The sequence below is a fragment of the Prionailurus bengalensis genome, chromosome C2, assembly GCF_016509475.1.
Source record: "Prionailurus bengalensis isolate Pbe53 chromosome C2, Fcat_Pben_1.1_paternal_pri, whole genome shotgun sequence".
NCBI lineage: Eukaryota > Metazoa > Chordata > Mammalia > Carnivora > Felidae > Prionailurus > Prionailurus bengalensis.
The window spans coordinates 144407937-144429990 of record NC_057350.1 but is presented as its reverse complement, the minus strand read 5'-3'; the positions used below and the strand labels follow the sequence as shown (position 1 = coordinate 144429990).

The 22054-nt window shown below is 39.3% G+C and overlaps 1 protein-coding gene and 1 non-coding gene across 7 annotated transcripts in view; one reads left to right on the top strand and one right to left on the bottom strand.

The window, feature by feature from the left end:
• NEK10 (NIMA related kinase 10) overlaps positions 1-22054 on the top strand; it is a 231100-nt gene that overhangs the window by 120980 nt on the left and 88066 nt on the right. For all 6 annotated transcript variants that reach the window (XM_043595557.1, XM_043595555.1, XM_043595558.1 and 3 more), the window contains 2 exons: positions 14107-14236; positions 14780-14850. In XM_043595557.1, coding sequence (XP_043451492.1) covers positions 14107-14236; positions 14780-14850 — 201 coding nt within the window. The remainder of the gene's footprint in view (positions 1-14106; positions 14237-14779; positions 14851-22054) is intronic.
• Positions 8979-9081, bottom strand: LOC122492480. The gene has a single exon (XR_006299665.1). It is a non-coding gene; the product is annotated as a U6 spliceosomal RNA (small nuclear RNA).

Here is a 22054-nt window from a genome sequence, read left to right as displayed (position 1 = left end):
GAATAGAAATTACTTGAGTGACTATGGTATCCCTGTGCCTTATTTTTAAAATATGTTGCATCTGGCAATCTTTCTAACATACTTGACAGGTCATTTTCCTGTTGTATTGGGAAATAAACAAAGCACAAAGAAGATAGCTAATTTTCCACAGTCCCATGGTGTCAAGATGTCATTCCATTCAGCCACACCAGGTTCATTGCAAAATTGATTTATTTTCTCCATAAAGAGCTGGCATCCCATGGACCACACAGATCACAGTTAATTCCTAAATGGAACGCAATAAATTTGGTACTGAATGAAGTGCTTTATTTCTTTCTGTTTTGAAAGCCTGCCGCTATTGTATTTAAAAGAGAGAAGAAAGGATTATTTTTATAAACTTTCAGATTGTTAAAATTAATTTCCATGGTGTTGGAAGTTGGGAATGTGGAGATTTTAAAGGTTAATGCTTCTAATTAAAGTATGAAGCTGCTTACCTTGCATTTCACTGACTTGAAAAAGAAACGTTTAGGTAGACCATTTAGCTCCTTGCTTACAGGAGGGAAACTAGCAATTCAGTGCAGATAAAAAGGTGGTAAAAATTGACCCTCATTCTTGAACTTTTACACAGAAATCTTGGAGTCATACAGTGGACGATTGCTTTTATTTTAAACTTTAATTTTAGTCAGGTTAATAGAGACAATAATCAATTATGGCAGACCAGAATGTCAGCAAAACCAAGTATTAAGGAAAATAATTTCTTTTGTCATGTCAGGGTTACAGTCAGCCAGGAACAGTTGTAAAAAGTGGCTTCATTCTTTCTCCTTGCCCTTTAAAATCTCTTTCTTCTTTACTCCTCTTCTCCTTTTGGGGTTCACATCATTCCATATTAGTGGTCTCTATATTTCTAAAGCATTCTATTTTGTTTATGTTTATGCATTTTATTGCAAATATGCTATGGTTCATGAATCTTTATTTTCAGTTGTACCTTTCATCAGTGACAAGTGGCTGTCATTGAACTAAATACTTTTTTATTTGCTCATCCCAAGTGTTTCCTTTGTTTCATATTAGTATTGTCAATGATCATTTTTGTTGTGGCTCTCGGTCACATTTATTATTTCTTGTTCTTGCATTGAATACGTAATGACTCTGTTTGGAATTCTTTGTCATCGTCAACCAGTCTGTCAATACTCTGGCCATTGATTCCCTGTGTTTTAATCTTTTCTCTCTAATTTCTCCTCATCAATTTCCTGGGAACATCTACAGTGTTTAACATAAAAGAAGAGATCACTTATTGTGAGATGCAGACATCGACCTCAGGGAAGATACCGTGGGTGGAGGCTTTTCTGTACTCCCCAAATCACACTGAATCTGGTTTTACTGATAGCTTTCTTTGTTGCGGTTTAGCAAATGATTTACTTACCAGGAGCAGGGAGACAGAGTGAAATCCATGGTGAGAAGGCTGCCAGAGGCCTTGGCAAAAGTTTTTCGTATATTCAGAGCTATAGAGCTTCTGTTTTAGAGGTGAAAGAAGAATACTTTTCTTTTCTTCCTCAGCCACATCAGATTATGGATTTAGGATCTATTTGCCCAGCATTTTGTGAGGAAATACAGTGAGGATTCAGTCCTAAGACATCTACAATGAAAAAGAATTAATGAGTTCTTACAAATGACTTGAAATATGTGCTAGTTGCCTTTTGGAATAAAAAACCTTTGTTTTGTTTAAAAATCTTAAGCAAAAAACAGGCTTTACTTGTGTAGCAAAAGTAATGTATCATCAAAAACTGGTTATTTGCTCACAGATTTGCTTTTGAGTAGCAAGTGATCTAATTTTGAACGTAATGTTGATTCTATCCTCAGAATTTAGGTCATACTGAAAAATAAATTTTAGTTTTGTTACAACACTGTATAAATATATATGTCATCAAGATGTTTTTAAACTTTAATTGATGGACACAGCATTTTAAACTAAGAATAGATCTCACAAATCTCCCTTTCTTACAGAGATGGGAAATTCGAGACCTTCCAAAGGTCAAATAGGTGCTTGATGCCACAGAACAATTAAATGCTAATTAACTCATGAAATCTACTTTTACTCTAAATAACGAATCTAGCTTCTCCATAGCACTTAGTATGTTTTCATTTATTTACTTATAGGTTAGTTAGTTGCCTCCCTTGGTATAACAGAAACTCCCGTGAGGCCAGGAATTTTTTGGTGTGTTTCATGCTGTGTCCCAACATCTACAGTAGTTCCTGGCACAGAGTAGGTGTTCCATTCATATTTATTTAGTAGATGCAAGTGTGATTAGGGAAGAGTATGGGCTGTGGTGCTGCTACGATTTAGTGTCAGGCCATCTATGTTTGCTGACTTGGTAAGAGAAGATTTCATGCGATAGGGAGAACTTGATCTGTATGTGAAAGGGTGACATTGCTTGGTGGTGAAGGGAGTGAACACCCTAGGTAAGTGTTGCCATGAATGAGGAGCAAAGATCTGGAGGGAGGCTGGCATAGGTGAGACCGTGTGAGAGTAGGCAGCCACTAGTGTTTCGAGCTCACACATACTTTTTTCAGATCGACCTGTCGAAAACATAGCCTGACAGCACGGTCAGCACTACCAATCTTTTTCACCGAGTGTGGTGAAAGTCCTTGGCCAATCTTTGACTTCAATAGGTCAAAGGTCAAATATTTGTTTTGTGTAGTTGTCCAGTCAGACATCTGTCTTCAGGATTCAGAAATATGATGGTCCCATCTTCACTACCATGTCCGTTGGGATGCCTGTTGTTTTCTAAGCCACTTATAATAATCCTCATGAAAGGTGCCAGATTTCTCTATATAAATAATAATGATAGTGATGATGGTGGTGGTGGTGGTGGTGGTGGCGGCACTTTGCATTTGTATAGCACATAGAATTTTTCATGACACTTGCACATATATTATCTCATGGACAGATCCTAAAGAATTAATTGCAGTGTCATATAAAATGATCTGAAATCAATTGTGCCACCTGGGCAATGTCCACTGATCCTGGTGGGCAGATGAAAATTGAATCTAACTTAACTTTTCATTTTCCAGTTAATACAACACATCAATTAAAGCAGATTGATGTCCACACTGATATTCACAGGTCCTATTTTGCATAAGACAGCATCAATCTAATCTTTTTACTATCATGAGTTTTATCCATATTACATATAAATGCTTTCCCAGTTTAAAGCAGTACTGCATTAATCAGTGAAATGATGGGTCAGTTTTAGTTTTAAAAGTCATCTCCTACTCGTTAATGGAAAATATATTGATAATTCTTCCAGTGAGTGTCTTGGCACTCTAGTTTAGAAGATGTTACTGAAGGTCTGAATCATACATCTCCCTGAATGCAATCCACAGGAGGCAGGTGAGCCAATATGAAGGTTTGGCATCTAGAAACTGGTCATGGCCTACCTTGACCTTGGACCTAATGAGGCTACTATGGATGAATCATAGTCCAGTGTATTTATTATTTAACTAAATCACTTACAGATAAGATACGCTCATTGTTGTAAAAATTGGGCCTGGATTTAACATTTCAGACATTCATATGTGTTTTGTACTTTAAGATGCTGCTTATATTTAAAAGAACTTTTTAATCATCGATTTCACTGGTGTTAAAACCATTAATACATGTGTCTATGCAACATGAGAGAAATGTGATGCCTTTTGAGAAATGTCCCCAATACCCCATACAAGTACACTGCTTTCATTATTTTTATAAAGCAAGTGAAGAAAACCATACTTAGTATGTAAATAGCTTTTTGTTTGCCTTTCTATAAGAAGGACTACTTGAACACTAACAAAGGAGAGTACACAAGTAACACTGCAACTAGGGTTGCCAGATAAAACACAGGATTGCCAAATAAAATGTGAATTTCAGATAAACAAAGAGTTTTTCAGTTTGTGTCTCAAATATTGTATTTTTAGTGTAAATATGTCCCCAAATACTGCACGTTTTAGTAAACCAAATTCCACTGAGTATCCTGGAGTTTTATTGGTTACATCTGCCAGTCCTAGATGCAACTAGGGGCCAGCACGCCCTAAAATTTATGATCGAAGTGTGGCCAGTTTTCTTCAGGCATAGTATATTTTTCTGTGGTTCTTGACCTGTCGTCTAATTCTCTTTTCTCTCTGTAAGAAGTTTATATTTAAAACAATCTTGGAACTGTTCTGTGTAACTACCTGCTTACTGGCAGCAGTCTTCTATGAGCTGAGAACATTTCCATGATACCAGGGTACATAACCTCAGCAGATAAAACTTTAAGAGACTGTTAACATCCAGAATGGTATTACCCATTGGCTCTCCTCAACTGTGGGGCTCATAGGCATGAATTAATATATTCCAAATTGATCAGTTTCTTCTCCCACACCTGATCCACTTGTATCTATGTTAATGATACTGATTCCCACCCCATCATCCAGGCCAGACACTTGGGAGCCTGGAAATGAGGGGTCTTCCCTTCCCTTATGCTCCTTCTCACATCCAGTTAGTTCTGAGGAATCTCTCTTCTCCCTATTTCCTTAACTCCCACATTAGTGGCAGCTCACCCCGCTCTCTGCCTCTCCTCCAGCTCACTTCTTTCACCCTTCCGTGGTGGGGAACGCACTGGGCGGACCAGAATGCACTTCCACGTCTGTGGTCTAGTGAAACTGGACCATATTCTATCTCTGCCTGTAGGTGCTTAATAAGTAGGGTCTCACAGAAAAAAATTCAGAACACGGATGGATCCTGCAACTGCATTCACCATTCTGCCTAGAGTCCTTTTTGCTAAACTCTGCTCATCTCACTGAATATCTGAGTATCACATTGCTCACTCTCTCCAGAAAATGTGCCTAGCCACTTATTCCCTCTGGCTTCTCCCAGCTGCCCTCATCTCTATTAATTTTCATTGACTCCCATCCCACCATAGTGGTTGTTTTTTGAGCTATTTATCAGAAATATTATACCTACCTCCCGAAACCATAAACATGTGCCCCAACATGTGCACAACACACGCACGCGCGCGCGCACACACACACACACAGATATGCACTTACTTGTGTGATTGCATGCACTTTATCCATCCTATTACTGCTATATTGAATCATTCTAAGATAGAGCATGATTTGCTTTTCAGTCTCAACAAACTATAATTACTGGGCTATACAGTTAATTATGTCACTTCAGGTCAGATTTTTATCCTCATGAATTCATATGGACTTTTGTCTCCTGGATTGAGCAAATAGTGGATCTTATGTTCCCAGATAGTTTGTATTCTTTTTTTTTTTTTAATTTTTTTTTAAACGTTTATTTATCTTTGAGACAGAGAGAGACAGAGCATGAATGGGGGAGGGTCAGAGAGAGGGAGACACAGAATCTGAAACAGGCTCCAGGGTCTGAGCTGTCAGCACAGAGCCCGACGCGGGGCTCGAACTCACGGACCGCGAGATCGTGACCTGAGCCGAAGTCAGCTGATTAACCGACTGAGCCACCCAGGCGCCCCAGTTAGTATTCTTTTAAAATGTATATTTTTGTTTCTTTTTCACTAACATTGACAAATTCTCTTTTTCCTTTTTCTTTCCTGTAGTCTAGGGAGATGAAAGTTTGATAGCCAGAACCTGAGAATGTACTTTTTAAATAGACTCAGAATTAATACATTGCAGTGTGATACAAAAATCCTTTTTAAACTATCCTTACCCGCTGAAGCAAATAATATTGGGCGAATTATTTCAATAAAAGAAACCTATCTCTAAAAATTTAGCCTTAACTGTGTCCCAAACTTCTCAACATTCTTTTATTAGTAATTTCTAACATTTGCTAGGCAAAATTTTCTTTTATGATGTCTCCCAACACCACTTGTAAGATGCTACATCATTATATTGCTGATGAGATACTTTCTCAATGATAGTTTTTCGATTTCTCTAAAAATTCTAATTTCTTCTCCAATTTCATATACCCTTCAACAAATGAATCTGCTTCAGCTCTAGTATTTCTTTCTGCTCATTAGTGCTGTATATAAGATCGTTCTTATGAACTCACAGCTGTCACATAAGTTTATCTTCTGGGGCAAGAACTAGCATTTGGAAGGTTAAGTTTATCTGTGGGTCACTAGTATGATAATGGTGGGTACACCAAGAATTGGGGATAAATCTGAAAAGGCAGATGCTGTGGAAACATTGGCTCTTGAGATCGGAAAGGTCCAATGGGATGCAGAGTAGTCAGCCCTGAGTCTCTCAGATTAAGGGAAAGCTCCCATGCACATACATGCACACACACATCTTTAAAAGCCAAAGGGTTGTTTGAAGTATAAATGAAAGTAGAGGCAGAAGTAGAAAAATGAAAAGAAATGTTTGCCTCAGGAGGTAATATCAGGGCAAAGATAGTCACAGGTCCCACCAGGCATTATGAAGAAAACAGGCCCTAGGGTTTAAGATGGCTCCTTGAAGGGACTTTTAAAAACTGAGAACAAACTGAGGGCTGATGGGGGGTGGGAGGGAGGGGAGGGTGGGTGATGGGTACTGAGGAGGGCATCTGTTGGGATGAGCACTGGGTGTTGTATGGAAACCAATTTGACAATAAATTTCATATATTAAAAAAAAAAATAAGATGGCTCCCTGGAGGTGACTATTTCCCTGACAGCAGCATCTGCAGAGATGTCTTGGCCCTTTGGCTATACCTCAGAAATAGCCCTTGGAATTCAAAAAAGCATGAGGGCTGTTGACCTAGGATGGGTGGGTTCTCAGCTCTGATTTGTAAACTAGGCAAATCATTCAGAGTTCAGCGCTTTAACCCTAAGAATCAGTGGTTTGTGACAGAGACACTACAGGCCCCCTGTGTGTGCCTGAGGGGCATGTGGATGGTGAGTAGATCTGGGAGTTGTTCCCATATGGTTTCAGTGGAAGCCTTGGGTGTGAAAGAAATTATCCAAAAAGAGAGTGAAGAATGAGACGCAAAACAGCATTTAACACGTGGGTGAAAGAAAGAAGTGCCATTATATGGGAACTGCAGGCAGGAAGGGACTACCCTTTCTAATATTGCAACCTGCCTCCCCACATCCATTCCTAACTTCCTTTATTCTAATCTAAGTTTTCTATTTCCTATAGCATTTATCACCTACTAAAATAGTATATAATTTACTTTTTAATCATTGTGTTGTGCTGTGTTTTTTATCTTCCCTGCCTCTTCTTACTGGAAGGTAAGCTTCATGAGGGCAAGTATCCCAAGCAGTTAGTGTTATTCCAAGCAGGTAGAACAGTCCTGGTACTTTGGAGGTACTTCGTAACTATTTATTGAATAAATGAAAAAAATATATATCTCAAGTAAGTTTCAGTCAGTAGTGTCAGAAACTGCAAGGAAGTCACCTAAAACAAGTGAGGCAATTAGTAACCCATTGGGGTTCTAGGGAGAAGTTGTATCAATGGCAAGATAGGAATAAATGCTGGACCACCGTTGGGTTGAATGATGGATGGTGTTGAAGCAGTGAAGAGGGCCAGCAGGAATTACTCTTTCAAAAAACTGCTTGGAAATGAGGAAAACGGTGGTACTTACAGGAGGACTTGGGATCAAGGAAGGATTTTACATGTTTTGTTGTTGCTGTTTTTAATGGATTAGACTCACAGGGCAATGGCAGAATGTGATCTGGTCCTTAGAAGTGGTGAAGGGATCAGCTTTCCATTATGGGAAGGTCTCTTTAGTGGCTGTGGAGAGCATGGCCTGGAGCAGGAGACACTAGGGTCAAGGACACAACTGGGCCGTGGCTTTCAGGGATAATAATTGGGAATGCTGTTCTCCCTGATCATGCCCTGGGTCTCTTCTCCACTGGCTTTCATTGAGCATCATTCCTTCCCCTCTGCCCTGTTCTTCCACTTCAACCCCATGGAATGCCTTCTGAGATTAGCAGTCTCCTCTTAATCTCTTCTCTTCACCTCCTGGCTTTAGGTGAAAACTAGTTGTTTCCTGAAGGTCCTGTGATGATGTTTGGGGTTGGGCCTTTGTGAAGTGACTAGGTTTAGATGAGGTCGGGAAGATGGGATCGATCCTTTTATAAGAAACACCAGAGGGGCACCTGGGTGGCTCAGTTGGTTAAGCAACTGACTTTGGCTCAGGTCATGATCTCACCATCAGTGAGTTTGAGCCCCTCCTCAGGCTTTGTGTTGACAGCTCAGAGCCTGAAGCCTGCTTCAGATTCTGTGTCTCCTTCTCTCTCTGTTCCTCCCCTGCTCACGCTCTGACTCTTTCTCTCAAAAATAAATAAACATTAAAAAAAAATTTTTTTTAAAGAAACACCGGAGATCAATCACCCCTCCGTGCCATCTTCCCCTCCCCCAACCCCACCCAGCCATGGGAGGATACAGCAGGAAGGTGGCCATCTGCAGGCCAGGAAGAAAAGGCCCTTATTGGGAAACAGGACTGGCTAGTACCTTAATCTTAGACTTCCCAGCTTTCTGAATTGTGAGAAATAAATTCCTGTTTATTCCTGCTTAGACATCCCATCTTTGGCGTTTTGTTATGGCATCTCAAACTGGATAACACACTCTTTTATTTATTTTGCTGTTCAATTAAAAAAATACAAAATCTGGTGCTAAGAGTGCTCATTGCTACTGGGCATTGTCATTTCCAAGCATTTTCAGCTGATAGAGCGAGGAGATAGATGTGTATACTAACCTGTGTATGTTCACATATCTTTATCTATTTCTGTATGCAATCACCTGTATCCATAATAGGCTAAACACAAGTTCACGGTGTTGTCTCTACCTCTGTTTTATTGCCTTGTGATTGAGTACACCTCCCTTTTTCCTTGCTTACCAGTAGACTCCCTCCAACAGTGAGAAGTCTGGCTTTTGCCGTCTGCTAATTCCAGACTGCATGAGTAGCAGTGTCAGAATTGTCACTCTTTACTCCTATAGGACATTACTCTGTTGACTAGAGAATAGTCCTAATGTATAATCCCAGTGAATAGTCCTAATGACAGTTTTCCCTGTCATCTCACTGCTTCCAAAATATGGAATGTTTCACAGGTTCGCATGACGTCCTTGTGGAGATGTCGGGCTAATCTTCACTGTATCATTTTAATTTTCACATACGTGCTGACAAAGTGCCAATGATCCAACTTAACAAAGACGACTATATGACTACTGCAGGAAAAAGGAATATACTTATTTATACATAAAACCTTTTAACATCTGTTATCTAACTTCATTTACTTTGGTCCATTTAAAGGAAAAAGTCTCCCCTCCAAACTTATATGAATTATCATATTACTGAATTACTTAAGAGTTATAAAAATATTCATATTTTAAAATGTTTTAAAAGACATCTAGGTCCAATACTCTTCTTGTTTAGCTCACTTAGTAAATAAGAATCCTTGGTGGGGCGTCTGGGTGGCTCAGTCGGTTGGGCGTCAGACTTCAGCTCAGGTCATGATCTCACACTCCGCGAGTTAGAGCCCCGCGTCAGGCTCTGTGCTGACAGCTCGGAGCCTGGATCCGTGTCTCCCTTTCTGTCTGCCCCTCCCCTGCTCATGCTCTGTATCTCTCTGTCTCAAAAATAAATAAAAACATTAAAAAAAATTAAAAAATAGAAATAGAAATAAATCCTTGGCAATTAGCAACTTAATTGTTCATATATCAGGGAAGGACTAGTAGTGGAATTTTAAAATCTGAACAAAAAGTTTATGTTTTTAAAAAATTAAGCATCCTCTCAACCTCATCTATCTTCTACATCATTTTTGCTATCAATTTGTTAATTTATGACTTATTAAAACAGAGGTAGTGGTTAGTGTCCAGCCCCATCTGAAAGGCTACTCAGTCTATAAGAGTTATGTTTACTTATTTATTAGAATATTTATAATAAATGCACATTGTTCCTTGCCATCCACCTAACTCTTTACTATCCCTGACTTCACTTGAAATTTTTTTCCAGCACTATTGAGGTATTAACAAGTAAAAATTGTATATATTTAAGGTATACCATGTGATGTTTCAATATATTTACACATTGTGAAATAATTACCACAATCAGGTTAATTAACATATTCATCACCTCACATAGTTACCTCTTTGTGTGTGTGACGAGAATACTTGTGATCTACTCTTTTAGCAAATTTCAAGTATATAGTACATTATGATTAACTGTAGTCACCATGTTGTACATGGTAAAAGTAAATACATTTTTATTGCCATATAACTGACCATGGCTGTGATTTTAACACACATAATTGTAAATATTTTAATCTTTGTCAGAAGAGCCCCTATGTTTGTTTAATATTGTCTAAGTTATGTTTTCTTTGATCATTAAAAGATTTTAGATGATTGGATCATATAGGAATGACCATTTTTTACATGCAGCATAATCTTTTTGTTCGGAAAAATGAAAACCTATTTTCATTCAAATCAAATCAAATTTCAATCAAATTGTGTGTGTATACTATTTAACTTTTTTCTCTTAAAGGAAGCATTGCTAGCTATAAATCTCTGTATTTTTCTAAATGTAGTTGGGCTCACCTTAAACAGAGAAATTGGAAATCATTACAAGACAGCAAATTATTTTACAATGGGTTTCAAATAATAATCACCAAAAAACTTATATGATATTGGTAAGATGTGATTGAATCAATGACTTTAGCCATATTTCCAAAAGGCTGGGTTCTTTTGAAGGTGAAAAACACATAAGTAGGTTTTCTCATAGAACCTGCATTAGTTTTCTAAGTCTGCCATAACAAAATACCACAGACTGGGCGGCTTAAATTTCTTTTCTCACAGTTGTGAAGGCTGAGAGTTCAGGATCAAAGTGTTGGCCAGTTTAGTTTCCTTTGAGGCCTGTCTCCTCTGGCTTGCAGATGCCAGGATTCCACCCTCTTGTTGCCTCTTCACATGGTGGTTGTTCTGTCTGTGCGCACTCATGGGGAGAAGGACACCAATCAGACTGGAGTAGGGCCCATCCTAGAGGCATCATCTTAGCTTGATCATCTCATACAGAATTTATTGTAAAATATGGTCACATTCCGAGGTAGTGGGATTGGGACTTCGACATATGAATCTTGGGGGACACAATTGAGACCATAACAACATTTTGTTGTGGCTTCTCGAAATCAGACTCTGCGTTCTATTTGTCGTTGCTTTTGGTTGTAATTAGGAAACTCTTACCTCAGAGGATATTTGAAGTTTATCCCAGCAGCAAAGTGATATGAGAGTTGGCAGTGTATTGCTTGTCTTTCATTTCCCTTTCTTAATTCTTTTCCGGAAAAGGAATTCTCGGTCTTTTTTCAGGGGCTCACGCACAGCATTGATTCAAGGGCTCATGCACAGCTTTGAGAATCTGATGAGATCTATTATAACAGTTAACTTCAAAAAACTGCGTCAAAACTTGGTGGCGTAATACAATAAACGTTTTAAAAACATCAATACACTGGGTGCATTGGGCAAATTGGGCTGGTCTCACTGAGGACTGCTGATTAGAGTATTGGCTGGGCTCAGTATGTGTGGTCACCTGGTTTCCAGTGGCTTCACGCACAGGTTTGTTGGTAGGCTGGCTGTGGGTAGTGGGTGGAGGTAATTGGGCCACGCGTTACCATCATCCAGCAGGCAAACCTGGGCTCAGTCACCTGGTTGTGGTCATAGGATTCTCCAGGGCAGGAAGGGAGAGAAAGCCCCAGAGAGTATTTTCTAAGCCTCTCCTTATATCACTTTTGCTTGTATCTTCTTGGCCAAAGCAAGTCACATCAAGTGCAGTTTGAAAGGGTAGAGAAATAGACCCCACGCCCTGCTGGGAGCTGCAAAGCCAGAGTGCAAAGGGGCATGCCTGTTGGAATGAGCAGGGTTTGTGGTCTCCAGTGAGCAGGAGGAGATGGAATGATGAGAACAATAAACTGAGTAAATTCTGTTCCTACAAGTGTTTTCCCCCAGGTTGAGTGATTGTTTTTTTGAGAACAAATGAAGGCTATTTTCCAAAGAAGTACAGATGCTGGCTGTTGAGAGTGAACGCATAGCAGGAACAGGAAATGGAAAAAGGGTCTAAGGGGAAATGGGCGGAACACTCGTAGCATCTGCTTCATGAGCTTTTGGAAATAGGAAACAAATCCTCTGACTTCTCAGTAGATTAAAACGTGAGAAATTTTTCTGTCGGGGGCCAAGGACATTTTTTTCCTCTGGAGGACATTATTTCTTGTTAAGGCATTTTCTTTTAAATGTGAACAGTTGACAGGTGACAACAGGAGACACTTTTTATACAGTTAGAACCAGCAGAGTCCTGGAAATTTCATTCCCATTTCCCCCACTGCCATGCTATTGAGCTCAAAAACACCAAATATGAAAATGCCCAACTGAGAGACCTAGAAATCATACCTTCCTCTGCAAGCACATAATGTAAATCTAAAACTAGGAATTCTTCATAATCTCGCAAAAATAGCAACTCCTTGGATATTCTTTTTTTTTTTTTAACGTTTATTTACTATTTTTGAGACAGAGAGAGACAGAGCATGAACGGGGGGGGGGGGGGTCAGAGAGAGAGGGAGACACAGAATCTGAAACAGGCTCCAGGCTCTGAGCTGTCAGCACAGAGCCCGACGCGGGGCTCGAACTCACAGACCGCGAGATCATGACCTGAGCTGAAGTCGGACGTTTAACTGACCGAGCCACCCATGCGCCGCCTCTCCTTGGATATTCTTAATAGTCAACATTGATTTATGTCTACTCTGGTTGTTCTAATATCAATTTATCAGTTTCTTTATACCTTAATCCACCATCAAAGCTAACCCTTAATCCCTACTCTATTTATGTAGAGGGCTGAGCACAGTCCTAAATACATACAGAAGTGAATTGCTAAAGTACTTAATTTAGGATGTGTGGGTATTAAGTGCTTTAAACCCTTTCCTGAGTTTCACTCTACAAATATGATAGAGGAGACTTATATTACTCCAAAATATCTAGGAGAATTGCACTCCCCTCCACTTAAAAAAATTTCAAAACCATAAACTCTCACACCTTAAATTCATTTAAAGGCTGACAGCATCCATGTCCGATTGGAAATGTGATTTCAGAAGAGATGAACAGGTTGGATGTTGTCATTTTCTGCAACATATTTAAATATGGTCTTCCTCCTACTTTATAGGCTAGAGTTGAAGAGCAATGGGAGGGGCTGTATCAGTCAGTTATCCAATACTAATGCTGTATGACAAATCACAAATATTTCAGTAGCATTCAACAATAAACATTTATTGGGGCACCTGAGTGGCTCAGTTGGTTGAGCGTCTGACTTCAGCTCAGGTCATGATCTCACAGTTTGTGGGTTCGAGCCCCACATTGAGGCTCTGTGCTGACAGCTCAGAGCCTGGAGTCTGCTTTGGATTCTGTGTCTCCCTCCCTCTATGCCCCTTCCCACTTGCGCTCTGTCTGTGTGTGTCTCTCTCTCTCAAAAATAAATAAACATTAAAAAAATTTAAAAAAACAATAAGCATTTATTGTTAGACTCATAGGTCTGGGTCTTCTGAGCAAGCTCTCCTTCCTTCAGGCTGTAGGTTTATGCAGTGTCTGGGGCAGATCTCCTCCGTGTATTTTATGCTGGACCCAGGCTGGTGGGACAACAGCCACTGGGATATGTTCTTCTCTTGGTAATGGACAGAAGCTCCTCAAAGGACAAATGAAAGCACTCAATATTTGCTAAGACAAAGGCTCTGGTCTGGTTCACTGTCATTTCCATATTCCACTGGCCACACCAACACAAAACAAAACCAAAGGCAGAGGTGGGTGATGACCACTTCCCAAGAGACCGTCGTAAGGGTGAGATGTGCAAAATCCTCAGAATTGTAAAGATCCGGAGCCAACAATTCCTTCTACCACAGAGGGGTGATTGTTTCTGGAAATAACTTCCTTAGGCACTTAATAGGCAATATTTATACGGTTCATTGATATTTAGTGCTTAAAATGGAATCGCTTGATGGTGCTTCTTGATTCATCTGAGTCTGGGAGAATTCAAAGATAGTTTTTAATATATTTATTTGAATTAGTGATAAAGAGTTTCCATTTTTTCCCCTCATATCTCCAACTATTGCTTGAAAATTGGACTTCTTTCTGTGCTGATTTCTTCTGCCTTTTACAGTATCTATTAACAACTTTATTTTAATTCAGCCCTGAGGTACTGAAGAGCGAGCCGTATGGGGAGAAGGCTGATGTCTGGGCGGCAGGCTGCATCCTTTATCAGATGGCAACTCTGAATCCTCCCTTCTACAGCACCAACATGCTCTCCCTGGCTACAAAAGTAAGCAGTGTTGGGAGACAGAAGGGTCTTGTGTTGCTAAAAACGCCATTTCTTTTCTCCCTAAATAGATCATTTGTGGTTTTTATGAAAATGTCAATTAAAAGCAGGCACATTGTTTTATTAACCACGTGATCCAGTTCATTATTTCCCCCCTTTCTTCTAAATATACATCATGTGCTATGGCACATTTCCCCCTATAATTGTCTTCATTTATCATAGAAAATTATACAAATAAATCTATCAAATTACTTTTGGTCTTTCATTTTTAATTGTGGTTTGGATTGCCTACAATTGGCATATTATATTATCCTACACATCATTTATTATGAATCTGAGGCTAACTTTAACTCAGCTTGAAGAATACAATCTGTGCTCGAGAACTGTTTACTTGATGTTAATTTTTTATTTGTTGGGATGTTTTTGTTTCTGATTAAAATGTGTGCATGGTCATAATGCTTATTGAGCAGCTTTCATGTTGTGGCCAAGTAGTGTAGATACTCGTGGCCTCTTTATGTCCATCACACTAGTCTGTCTGTTTTGCAGATAGTGCAGGCGGTATATGAACCAGTGCCAGAAGGCACCTACTCTGAGAAAGTGACAGATACCATCAGCAGGTAATTATCCTCACAACTCTGAACCGATAGGGATCGTCAAGAAAGACCTCGCATCTCTCCGAATTTACTGTGTCCATATTCATGAAGAAGAAGGGCTGCCACATAATCCAAACCCAGAAAAATATTTGTGTATCATCAGTAATGGTGACCAGTTGGAAGCCACTGAAGTGTCCAAGAGGAGGTAGTGTCTGCACTTGCAATATTATGCAGTCATCAGAATGATTATTCAGAGGGCTTTGTATCAGGCCGTAAAACAAATACGGTAAGAAGCTAAGTAAAGCAAACAGGACGTAAAGCTGTTTGTAACTCTGAGAAAAACTGTAAATATATGCACAGATGTGAGAAAAGGCTAGACAAGGACATAGGAAACTGACAAAGGCCATGCAAAATGATACAATTGCAAGCACTTTTTCATTTCTATTTTTAAATTGGTAATGTTATGTTGTATAATAATTCTTCAAAGCAAGTCAGAAAGAAGCGCTCTGGCCGGCAGTGTAGTAGGATTTTAATGAAAGTCATGTCCCGTTGCATTCACAAAGTTCTGACCTCACAGGGCTTGTCCCCGCTGACCTGTCACCCTTCCGTCCCACTTTCCCTCTGCTCCCTTGGTGCTCCCTCCCTCCCTGCAGCCACAGGGAGCTCCCTGCGAGTCCTGGCATGCGACTGCCTCTGGACCTTTGTCCTCCCTCTTGCCTTTTCCTGGACTTCTCTTCCCTCTGGTATGTGCATGGCATAGGCCCCATTTCATTCATGTCTCTGATGTTATTTGCCATCATCAGGGAGCCTGCCTGATCTCCCCACAGCCTCTCTGCTCTCTGGCCCTCTTGCCTGCTTCACAAAGCTCATGGCACCCATCCCTTGACATGTTAGACAGGTCCATGCAGACTTGTTTCCTTATTGTCTGTCTTGTCCCCACCAGAAGGAAAACTCTCCAGGAGCAGGGTCTTCCCCAGTCTCATTCATAGCTCTTCAGAGCCCAGAGCAGTGCCTGGTACAAGACAGACCCTTAACAAATACTGGTTCTATGAATAAATGACTTGTTTTCTGGCTGTTATTTATGTACGAATGTATGCTCCTAAGTTGGCTCAAGACTACTTATCTGCCCCATCAAGCTCAGTCAAATCCTCATTATTATTATAGAAATCCCAGACTCCCCCAAGATAGAATATCTGTCCATTCTCCTGCCCAGTTGCCTTTAAACTTGGTTCTGTACCTGCCCCAGCACCTAGCACCACCTCTGATGGAATGTAAGAGATGTATTCCCTTCACTTTCTCCTCTGAGCCTGTCGTTCACATTAATAGGTACTCTCACAGTTTGTAGGATTACATATTGAAACTTTCCTTGTTCAGCACAGTGCTGTCCTACAGTTAAGGGGCCCAGGCCCAGCTGGGGCTGAGTTTCACCAACTGTAGACTCTGAACAAACATTGGACCGTCTTTCTGCATCTCTGTTCCCTCATCCAGTTAAAATGGGGGCTGTAATAATACCAAACTCATCAGGCTGGTGTGATAATTATACAAAGTAACTATGAAAATCACTTAGCATAGAGCTTGGCAAATGGTAAATCTTAAGCAATATTGGCAATTATCATTGTTAATATTATGGGAAATGAGCTGAAACCCCTTTTGGAATAATCTGAATTCTGCATATATTAGATCATGCCCTGTTGCTAATGAATCCAGACAAATGTATTTAAATTGCTCGTCTCCACAATTTGATCCTATTATCTGCTATTTGTTTTCTGGAAAGTGCCTTAAAAATTCAAGAAGTCTCCGGAGATGTGAAGACAAGAATACTAGATTTAGTCATTTAATTTCTCTTTTTCATAGGTATTTGAGTGCCATAAAGACCAGGGGAGGGGTGGTGCAGAGAAAATGTACAGAGACATTATTCTGAGTTTGTGGTACTGGGCAAACTCTGAGTTTGTGGCACTGGGCCATAATTTGCTTCTGACAGGCTCCCTGGCTACTGGTATCCATGTGTCTTGGGGCTAACAGGTTAGTGGAGGAGTCAGATACCAATATTACATGTAAAGTTTAAGAACATCAATAGATTCTGCAATCAGCTGGATTTTATTGATTGATTGATCGATCGATTTTTTAATGTTTATTTATTTTTGAGAGAGAAAGAGAGACGGATCAGGGAAAGGGCAGAGAGTGAGGGAGACACAGAATCTGAAGCAGGCTCCAGACTCCGAGCTGTTAGCACAGAGCCTGACGCGGGGCTCCAACTCACAAACCGTGAAACCATGACCTGAGCCGAAGTTGGCTGCTTACCCAACTGAGCCACCCAGGTGCCCCTGGAATCAGCTGGATTTTAATCCCTACTCTACCATTCAACCCCTTTTCTCATCTGTGATGTACAGGTAGCAGTAGTAACTACTCATGGGCTGGTTCCAAAGCCTAAATAGGATAACGCTTCTAGTGTTTTTCGCACAGTGCCAGCATCAAGTGAACCGTCAGTAAAATTAGGTATTGTTATTAATAACATTAGTGTTACTATTTATGGGATTAAGTATCTAAAATAAGTTCTGATAAATTTGATGAAGAATGGTAAAGGAAGCAATGAGAGACCAGAAGGACTTGGCCTAGTCGAGCGACTTGCGGGAAGTTTCTATTTAGAAAGAACATGTAATCCGAGACCTAAACAACCACTAATTCTCAAATAGTAAACAGAGTAGAGAAAACATTTCATAGACCATAGAGCTTATTAGTTTGAGGAACTAAAAGAAATTGGAGGTAGCATGTCAAGTAAGGAAGAGAATAGCCAAAGAATGCTGAGGGCCTGGGGAGGCTGACGGGGGCCAGATCAACTAGGCCACATTGAGGACTTTGAATTTTTATCTCAAGTACTGAGGAGAAAATTTAAGGTCATTTATAGGCTGGCATATAGTGAAAATTTCTTCTATAGGAAAGATCATGCTGGCTGCTCCGTGGGGAATAGACAGGAAGGATTGGGGGAGGGAAGGGAAGCGGATCTAGCTATCTCCCGAGAGATGATGGCGGATCTGACTGAAATAGTGGTGGTGTTGATGGAGAGAAGTGGGACTGTTCCCATGGTGAGTTGGAGGTTGGGTCAACAAGTTTGGGATACAAGCATGAAAATGGAATGGCACCAAATATGTGAAAACAACTGAGTTTATTCTCTGGACTTCAGAAAAGTGGAGCCACAACCATGGAGTGGAGTTCCAAGGAGGCCCAGGTCAGCTCACCGTTAGATGTATGTGCCTGGGGCATCCGGGTGGCTCAGCCAGTTAAGTGTCTGACTCTTGGTTTCAGGTCATCATCTCATGGATCATGGGATCAAGTCCTGCGTTGGGCTTTGCACTGACGGTGTTGGAACCTGCTGGGGATTCTCTCTCTCCCTGTCTCTCTACGTCTCCCTTTCTCATGCTCTCTTGTGCTCTCTCTCTCTCTCTCTCTCAAAATAAATAAATAAACTTAAAAAAAAAAAAAAGAAGTATGTGTCAGGATTAGAGATGCCCATAGTGAGGCAGGCTGCTGGGTGGGGAGTGAGTTCCCTGTCACCAGAATGTTTAAGAGGATGAATGATCACCATCAGGGGACTCGGGATGAAATGCTCATAAGGACACTTTTAATTCAAAACACTGAGATGCTATAATAAGTAAGAACTGATGATTTAGTTTTAATTTGGTAACTGATCATACATTAAGATGTGTGCATTCTGTAGCAGATGTGGTCTTCATTTAAGTTATTCAAGACTCGTCTGGGTTCACATCACAAAGTTTTATCTTTACAAAATTTGACATACATAAAACCAAATTCAGCCATGAATTTTATGCAATTACATATTTAATTTGCTTTGGATCTTTAGTCTTTAAAAATTAAGTTCCAAAAGAATAAGGAAGCAAATTCAATTTTCTATTTTTTCAGTTTCCTATTTTCTTTAGGAAATTGATGCAAGGAATATATAAAGGTAAAAGTTGGTCTTAATAATCATTTATGACTCAGCAAATTAGGCTCAGACCTGATCAACAACAACATGATAGAGCCTTTGGAATATAAAATAGCCATTAATGGGAAACTTTACTGGACTCATTCTTAATTTCATACTTGATGTTGTTTCCAATTATATTATCCTTCCGCTTTCCCATCTCATTTTCACTGTCTACACCCGGTCTCAAGTAGAGTTCATGCAGTTGTGTTTCTAATGTGTAGAATCTTTCCTTTTTCCTGTCCGTTCATATGGCATACAAGCACATTCTGTCACTGGAACTTGTCTTTCCTAGTAGGCTTTTACATTGGGAGGATAACTTAGCAACCCTGAAGAGTTTGGGCAGAAAATAAATCCATTCTGTTGCTCTGCCCAGTACCAACATTACTATTTTTACCTTCCAGTACACTGTTAAGAGAGTATTGTCTGTTTACTTTTTTAAAAAGAAGAACATTTCCTTTTATGCACAAAATATTTCAATTGCCTTACATTTCTCTATCTGTGCCTGGTTGCATAAGCTGTCTGGTGCTTTGTTTCAGAGCCGGTCATGATGACTAACAAAGTTAATGCTTTCAGCTAGTTTTAAGGACAAAGGGATCTTTACATTACCCCCCCCCCACCTCTGTTTTTTTTTCTCCCCCCCCCACCCCAAAGTAAATATGACATGTTGCATTTTGTAAATTTATGGTGTACAATGTCTCCATAATGATGTATTGTATATATTTGATATATTGTAATATGATTGCTGTTGAAGCAATATTTATCATATCATATAGTTATAGTACAGTATTATTATCTATATTCATTATTCGGTGCATTAGGTCTCTATGCTTATTTACTACTCATCATGAGTTTGTACACTTAGCTACCATCATTCTTATAGCCCCCACACCTCGTGTCCTGATAACCACCATTTACTTTCTATTTTTTTTGTAGCTTTGATTTTTCTAGATTCCATGTAAGTGATATCATACAGTACTTGTCTTTCTCTGAGTCATCTCACTTAGCATAATGTGCTCAAGTTCCATCTCTACTGCCAAATATGGGAAGATATCTTCCTTTTTCATGGCTGAATAATGTCCCATTGTACATATACACCCAACTCTTTTATTCATTCATATGATGATGGGCATTTGGGTTGTTTCCATGTCTTGGTTCTTGTGAATAAATATGGGAGTGCAGATACCTTGTTGAAATCCTATTTTCAGTGCCTTTGGGTGTACTCCCAGAAGTGGAGTTGCTGGATCATATGGTAGATCCATTTTTTATTTTTTTTTGAGGAAACTCCATATGGTTTTTTGTAGTGGTTGGAGGAATTTACATTCTCACCAACAGTGTTAGTGTTCCTTTCTCACCAAGTCCGCATGAGCACCTTTTATCTCTTGTCTTCTTGATGATAACCATTCTAACAGGTGTAAGGTGATAGATCATCATGGTTTTTCTTTGCGTCTTCTTGGTGATTAGTGACATTGAGCATCTTTTCATGTGCCTATTGGCTATTTTGATGTCCTCTTTGGAAAAATATGTTTAGTTCTGCCCAATTTAATCAGGTTATTTGTTTTATTGTTATTAAATTGTGTTTTGTTCTTGATGTAGATCTGATATGTGGCTTGTAAAATTTTTCTCTGCTTCTGTAAACTGCTGTTTCATTTTGTTAATTAAGGAGCAGAAGCTGGGAAGAAGCTTTTGAGTTTGACGTAGTCCCATTTGTCATTTCTTTTGTTGTTTTTACTTTTGGCATCATGTTAAAAAAAAATCATTGCCAAGACCAATATCAAGGAGCTTCTTCCTTTCCTTCTAAGAGTCTTATGGTATCGGGTCTTATGTTTAAGTCTCTGATTTTGAGTTAATGTTTGTGAGTGATGTGAGATAGGGGGGCAATTTCTTTGTTCTGTATATATTTCTTCACTTTTCCCAGAATCATTTGTTGAAGAGACTATCTTTCCTCCAGTGTGTGTTCTTGGCTCTGTTGTCAAATATTAGTTGAATATATATTCTGTAATTTAAATTTGGGGCTCTCTATACTCTTCCATTGGTCTATGGGTCTATTTTTATGCCAGGATGATAATGTTTTTATTAGTAGGGTTTTGTAGTATAGTTTAAAATCAGGATGTGTGTTATCTCCAGTTTTATTCTTTTTTCTCAGGATTGCTTTGGCTAATCAGGGCCTTTTGTGGTTCCACACAAATTTCAGGATTGTTCCTTCTATTTCTGTGAAGAATGCCTTTGGTATTTTTATGGGAACTGTACTGAGTCTGTAGATGGCTTTTGGTGGTATGGCCATTTTAACAATATTTACTCTTTTGATACATGAACACAAAATGTCTTTCCATCTATTTGTGTCTTCTTCAATTTCTTTCAGCAAAGTCTTGTAGTTTTGTTGTATAGATCTTTCACTTCCTTGGTTAAATTTATTCCTAAGTATTTTGTTATTTTTGATGCTATTGCAATTTGGATAGTTTTCTTTATTTCTTTTTTTAATGCTTTATCATTAGTATAAAAGAATCCCCACTGGTTTCTGTAAGTTCGTTTTGTAACCTGCCCCTTTCCTGAAATCACTGATTAATTTCAACAGTTTTTTTCGATTGACTCTTTGGGATTTTCTATATGTAAGATGATATCATTTGTAAACAGAGAAAATCTTACTTCTTTCTTCCTGATTTGGGTGTTGTTTGTTTCTTTGCCTTGCCTCATTGCTCTAGTTAGGACTTTTCCAATACTATCCTGAATAGAATGATGAGAGTGGGCAACCTTGCCTTGCTTGTGATCTCAGAGGAAACACTTTCAAGTTTTCTCCAATGAGTATAATGTTACCTGTGGGTTTGTTGTATGTGGACTTTTTAATGTTGAGATATATTCCTTCTATACCCAATCTGCTGAGGATTTTTACCATAAAAGAATGTTATATTTTGACAAATGCTTTTTCTGTGTGTATTGAGATTAAGTAATTTTTTATCTTTCATTTTGCTGATGTGACGAATTACATTTATTGATTTGTATGTGTTGAACTTTCCTTGTATCCCAGGGATAAATCCCTCTTCGCCATGGTGTTTTCTCCTTTTAGTGTATTCTTGAGTTTTGTTTGTTAATATTTTGTTGAGAATCTTTGCACCTATATTCATCGGGGATATTTTTCTATAGTTTTCTCTTCTTGTGGTGTCTTTATCATCTGGTTTGGTATCAAGGTAATGCTGGTTTCCGGATGATCTATCCATTGCTGGTAGTGTGGTCTACTATTATTGCATTGTC